The following is a 7,009-nucleotide window of genomic DNA, read 5'->3' on the forward strand; positions in this document are numbered from 1 at the left end:
TCATGATATCAAAAATTTCGATCTATCGGTTACATCGTTCCATAGCTTAATTGGCTAAAGCACCGACACGGTAAGTCGGAGATGCAGGTTCGATCCCCGCTGGAGCGGTCGATTTTTGATATGACATTAAAAATTGTTTAACAAAATTTACACTAAATTATTAAAAGGAAAGTATAAGAAAAGACTTTGTTTACTTTCCATTATTGTTTTATAGTGTTTTCCTTAAATGTTTAGGGACTTGCTTAAGTAAAGGCTACCTGATTGAGTTGCTGGTCAGACGAAATTTAATTGCATTCAAAATTCTATCTTCTCGTGTATCTCTTACGTACAATTTAAATTGGATCTTATTAATATGTCTGCCAGATAAAAATTTAACGGCGATGTGTAAAAATATAACAAAAAACTTCAACACTACTATCAAGCGCCTGCTTTTTTGCCTTAAAAGAGTAATAAGTCTTCCAGCTACATATGTATCAAGTGAATTCATACCTTCGTTGGTTATTAAATGAATATAATTGAATTGGTATTAATATAATTATTTTGATCTGTATTAAAATGTTGTTTGCAAAATATAAAATTGGAATAGTCAAGTTAGTTACTAGATTAGTGAAATTGTTTTAATTTTATAAGCATTTTAACTGTAATGTTACGCGTTACTAACAGTTCAATTATTACTAATTTAATTTAAAAGACTTTGAAATTGGACGTACTAAATACACTGACACACTAAATACTGATGTCGTGTCATGGCATGTCATGTCATGACATCAGCGTTTAGTTTATAAAAGTTATAAATAATTATACAATGTATAAATGAAGTGATCTGTAGCCTACGATACTCTTTATTGCCCATTTAAAAAGGGTCTAAGCATACGTTTAGTTTTATAATTCGCTTAAAATATCAATTTCAAAACCGATCACAATAAGTACACACGTGCTTCGCTGGTAAATATATACATAATGTAAAATGAGACATTTTAAAAAGTCATCGTATATATAAAAGTACACAAGTATTTTCTGATTTTTTTAACTTTTATTATAAGTAGGTTAATTTTTCGCTTTTTTCAGCCCGTGATATAATATTATATATTTAAATGCCATAAACATGTATAAGTTCCTGAGTCGAGTGAGGTTTCTTAATAATAAGTATTTGATAAACTTTATTTATTAATCGACATTAATGTTGATATTTGAGTCACAATGATTGTAATGTCATATCATGACAATGTCAATTATGTCATAATATTGTCATGTCATGTCATGACAATGATATTGTTCGTGTAATCTTGACAGTACTGATCAATCTCCTTGGTGTCGTCTACATTCTACATTAGGTTGACGAAATGATTCGTACTGTTTAATGAGTCAAATTTAGTGTCTGTAAAATTAAATCAGAAGACGCCGCATGAGGAATAATAGTTAAAGTAACTGATTGAAGAACTGATTTCTTTGAAATTTTGTTTGACATCGGGAGTTATTAAATGTCAAGAATATTATCATAAGACTTTTGGGGGTGTGAAGATCACGTCGGGGTGACAGTTTGGTGGCGTTTGTGAGGGACAGGATGTAAAGTTCCTCATCCACTATCGCAAAAGGATCCTTCGACCAGACGGGTGTTAAGTCTGGTGGGCTACTACTTTACATCGCAATGTAGGATACGTCAGTTCTTAGTTCGTATGTTGCAAGATAGATGTCGCTACAGACTCTTATACTATTAATAAACCTCATCTCGACCCGTCCTCGTGTATTTATAAGCTGAGAATAATTGAAATGTCTAAAAGAACATATTTTTTTATTAAAAATAAGGTTTTATATAATTTTCTTCGGACAATAACAGTGGTGGGGAGGAGATAGTGTCGCGAGGTTGTCGATATGTCGACACGGTGATTTTAATTTGGTACACAGTTAATTATATTAAAAAAAAAATGTTATGTTTCTGTGTTAAAATGAATATGGGGTTTGGACATCAATTGAATTTTTTTTTATAGTAATTTTATGAAACACGGGTGAGGTGACATGACGGTGTCGCTAGCAAAATATTTTATTCCGTCTTTTTATTCCACAGAAAGAAAATATTTTTTATATTTAATTTTATGGCCCTAAATAAATATTTAGTAGTGAGTTCGTGACCTCTCTGCTTGCAGACTGCTCGATCGATGTCGTTCCTTTTTCTAATTTATAGAATTAGAAATTTTTGCTTTAAAATAGTTCAAAATTCTCAACATATTTAAATTTCTATTACTTTGTTATATACATAAGTAAATAAAATTTTATTGCTGTCTAGACTCCACAGATGTGATGATAACTTCTAAATTCGTCGATGACACGAACATGTTCGTGTAATATTTATAATTTATGTAATTGTGTGTTATTATACATATTGTTTACAAGACTTGCATTGAATAAAGAATGCATATTTTTATTATTTTTTTTTTTTGTTTCTTTTTCCTTTCTATATTTTTCCTTTAATCTCTTTACATTGGTTTTTTTTGTTTTTTTTTTTTTTTTTATGTGATGATTATGTGTATTATAATCTAAGAAGTTGAATATGAAAAAGAGGTTTATGTATGTATACCTATATAAAACATAAAAATATTTTGTTTCTATCAAAATTTGCAAATCTAGGTAACAGTAAAAAGTCAAGCGGCTGCAATCTCCTGCTGCTTATGTATCTTACCAAAAATACCTAAAATAAATCAAAAAAATGTATAATTAGAAGGGTGTGTTACCAGATATCGCTCCAGAATAAGAAATAAAATTAATTGTTGCGCGGATCCTTGTGTAAACCAAATTTAGATGTACTCTAGTATTCCACAAATATGACAAATACTCGAGTCCTCTTTACATTCTATATTTATATTTAGTCTGATTACATATATTTTGCTCCATATCTACTTATATATATTAATACGTGAATCAAAAACTACACCCCTTTTTACGAAAATTGCGCGGACAGATGCGTATAAAATTTCGTATACTTATAGTTTATATAGAGAAGGAGTGCAGAATGCTAATATTTTTTTAAAATTATTCATAAAAAATGCATTAAACCACATGGACTCTTTTGTATTACAGAAGCATAGTCTTTGACAACACAACCTTAAAAATGTTCAAACTTATAATTTAAACTAGCTGTGCTCGAAAAAGCCTAAATAACTTCTTATTACATCAGTAAAAGTCCCGTCAACATCGGTCTAGCCGTTTCAGAGATTAGCCGAAACAAACAAACAGACAAACCAAAATTGTAAAAAATATTATTTTGGTATACGTACCGTATACATCTATATGCATTTAGTAAAAAGCGGTTTGTTTTAATATTACAAACAGACGCTCCAATTTTATTTATTTGTATAGATTAGTTATGGTCGAATTTCGACCACTGGGTGACACTAGTATATAATAATTAGAATAGAATTATTTTATCTGTGATGTGAAGTCAACACAGATAGTGTTGATTGCTTTATATCTATTTGCAAATGGACATTTTAAATGGTCGTTACAAATAGTTTCCTTATAATAAATAACTCAACTGCCTTTTTGAATTATTATTATTCTGATGAGTAATAGTGTTGTATTAGTTTATTATTATTGCTGTATGTTTTTCAGTTTTCATTCCGACAATTTGACGAGAGCCTTTAAGTTGCACACAAAGAAATGCATGTTATAACAGCTATCTTTGCTATTAAAAGGCGAACAAAAATCTAGGGACAAACGTTTGTGTCTAGTTTTTTGTCTAAAAAAAATTTAAATAGTTAAATTTCCTATCTTATTACACACGACCGTGTGAGTATGTTAAACATATTGACTTATTTACTCGATATTTTGTCTATAAAGGTATTATGCGTTTATATGCGTATGTATTCATGTAAATATATAACTAGACACGATGACATCTGACAATTGTTACTTCTAATTACCGTTCAACTTGTTTCAAGTATCAAAACTATCGAAGTCATACATATTATATTTATACACTGTGACAGATGAATAAAAATGCTTTTTCAGTTGCCTTCGTCCGAATTAGTGTTGTAAGTACCACGTCGCGTGTTCATTGTTCACTAGTACTATTTAACTAATTGTAATATTAATAATATTGTATTATTATATGTAAATACCAATACGATTGGTTCCCGTGTGTACACGGGAAGTCACTGAAGATTGAAAACTTTACTACCTATATTATATTGAGTTATATTCTATGAAAGTACCTAATATCTAGGGTAAGGATGCCAATTATGAGATACCATTTCTATTTTTGACTGTAAAAACAAAACTGTCACATTTGAAGCATTCTGAGATATAATTTTAGATAGGAAATTTAATGTACTTTAAATGTGTAATAGCTATTTAGGGCTAAATACAATATTTTTCTGGCTATCCTGTAAAAAGTGAAAAATATCAGAAAACAAGCCCAAGGCCAATGGTCTCCTATTATGAGATATTAGGGGTTTCTAATATAAGATAGTATCTCATATTAGGTTCCTTAAAATTTTAGGGGTAAACAAACAAAATAAACAATATTAATGTCATTTTAATCACATTTTTATTTTTACTTATTAATGAAATATTATAGACAAACATCAGTCTTTATATTTTGGTACTTTAATCATAAAACTATAGTAAAACTATAGACTAGCATCAGTCTTTAAAACAAAGATTTGAGCTTTGCTCACTTATTGTAATCATATTTAGCATTTTTAATACAAATATCGAAAGAAAAGTTATAAAAGTAGTAATAAAAATCAAAATCTCTTCTAAAATATTCTATGTCTTATCATGTCTTACATATCTAAGCATAAAGAACACAAAAAACTATCCGATGCTACTTCTCCACAATCCTCATGAGCCCATCGAAAACAGACTTGACACTTAGCCCATTTTTCTCCTCTTGTATCTTGTGAAAAGTTTCCGTTACAGAAGGGACATTCAGCATCATATTCATCCCCACTGCTATCTGCGAGCTCAGGTATGTCATCGTCTTCGGAACTGGAACTAACTTCTGTAACGTTTTTCTTTTTCAAATCTTTTCTTTTTCTTGTCTGCGGTTTTTTATTTGACCGTTTCTTCTGTGTTTTCTTATTTTCTTTTTCTTGCTTTTTATTAAGGGATTCTACTAGTGAGTTCTTATATGGAGAACCCGTAATTATAGAAGCTGCTCCAGTTTTCTTAGAAGAAGAATTATTCTTATGTAGCCTAGGCACTGGATTAAGGACGAAAGGCGAGACACATGATGATGTACTAGGTATTGGATTATCATAAACACTAACTCTTGGTGATGCCTCAGAAGATGCCAATCCTTGAGGCTCATCAGGAAAGTTTTCATCTACTAAACCGCTTTGCTTTCTCTGATTTTTATCTAAATTTCCGCTATTGGTTAACACTTCAGTTGGCTCTAATTGGTTTTCAATCGAAGGAGGCACACAACTTGTATTCTCCGGATTTGTGTTCCCGCCATTGAATATCTCTTGCTCTAGATCCTCTTCATCAAATATTGAAAAGTCTTTGTCTGTAAAAATGTGTCGATTGCAGGGAAACAAGCCAGTTTTGCGAAAACCATTTACAGAGTTGGTCATGGTAGCAGCTTTTTCATAAGCCATACCAAATAATCTTGCCACATATTTGTTTGATAGTGTCCGTCCCGGATTATTACGCAGCCACGTCTCAATTTCTTGTGAGTAATAAGCTTTTAGTGGCTTCATAAATGCGACATCCATTGGCTGCATTTTATGTGTGCAATGTGGTGGCAAGCAAATAATTATCACGTTATTCTCTCGAGCTAAATTTATCACATCGATGTTTCGTGTATGTGTGTAGTGACCATCTAAAACCAATAAAATTGGATCATCTTTACTTGGTTTTGTAAAGTTGATAAAATGCTGAAACCACTTTGTGAATAGATGTGACTGGATCCAGCCTGAGGGATGACAATCGCCAATTGAACCTGCTGGTGCACCATCCATTAGTTCTTGAGCCATATTTTTCCTTGGAAAAACTATTAATGGAGGCACGTAGGTACCACAAGCGTTCATACAGGTCACTATGGTCATGAGTTTTCCTCTTTCCAGGGATGTCAACGCACCAACCTGTTTTTTGCCTTTCATACTGACAACTTTGGAACGTTTATGTTGAACTACTGTTATTCCTGTCTCATCAACGTTGTAGATCCTGTGTGGAGAGGATTTTATCTTAGCAAGTTCAGGTTCATATAAATCAAAAAAGTTGACGACTGCAACCGGATTAAATCCTTTCACTCTGGCGGCAGAAACTGCTTCAGGTGTCCTAATTGATAATGTAGGATGTCTCCTCAAAAATCCACGTAACCATTTTTTACCAGCAGAGGCTTTAGTCACACTGAAAGGATGCCTTAGATTGTTTTTAATAGCCAATTGAAACGCCATGTATTTGATATCCTGTAGGCGTAAGCCATAAAATCGTCTATCCATTTCTTTGCAATAACTTTCCAGCTCGGCTTCTAAATCTATGGGTAAGGCTGGTCGTCTACCCATACGAACCTGGACAAGATCTTCTGCACGGACATCCTTTTTTACATAGCGCTCAAGGGTACCTTTAGGAACACCAAATCGTTTTGCAGCTCTTAAGTATCCCATTTCGTTTCTTCGAACTACATCCACAGCTTGTATCATGGCATTGTGGTCCCAGGTCTTCCTTTTGATGGGAGGCATCTAAAACAAAAGATATAGGGTTTAACCCAATACCTATAATAATTGCTCTTTTTGAGTACCACAATATGAGATATCTCATTTTAGGAACCCCAGCATATCTCATATTAGGAAAAACACAATTTTACAAAATGGATGCCCTTTTTTTGTTTCAAAAAGAAAACACAATGAAACTGCATTTACACCTTAAAACTGATCATATAAGTTACAAATTAAATATATATTAAGAGCTTTTAACGTAATAATAAAGTTGTTACATACCTTGTCAACATTTGACGAAAAATATTTGATTTTACGATAATGTAATAACCTACACGTACACGTTCTTT

At 32.0% G+C, this 7,009-nt stretch overlaps 1 protein-coding gene across 1 annotated transcript; it reads right to left on the minus strand.

Moving 5' to 3' along the window:
- Nucleotides 1-4,781: 4,781 nt before the first annotated feature.
- On the minus strand, nt 4,782-6,683 carry LOC123667811. The gene is made up of 2 exons (XM_045601649.1): nt 6,215-6,683; nt 4,782-5,224 (listed from the first exon to the last, which is right to left on the minus strand). The coding sequence occupies exons 1-2, from the start codon at nt 6,681-6,683 to the stop codon at nt 4,782-4,784; spliced, it is 912 nt and encodes a 303-aa protein (XP_045457605.1).
- Between the last annotated feature and the right edge of the window lie 326 nt (nt 6,684-7,009).

This window comes from Melitaea cinxia, chromosome 29 (assembly GCF_905220565.1).
Source record: "Melitaea cinxia chromosome 29, ilMelCinx1.1, whole genome shotgun sequence".
NCBI lineage: Eukaryota > Metazoa > Arthropoda > Insecta > Lepidoptera > Nymphalidae > Melitaea > Melitaea cinxia.

Bases quoted from the DNA above. Each gene is read 5' to 3' on its own strand.
- LOC123667811 (XM_045601649.1), bottom strand. From the start codon at position 6,683: ATGCCTCCCATCAAAAGGAAGACCTGGGACCACAATGCCATGATACAA. The intron at 5,225-6,214 runs TTGATTTATATG...CATCATCATGTG, and splicing joins GGTTGCAGTCGTCAACTTTT to TCTCGCCTTTCGTCCTTAAT.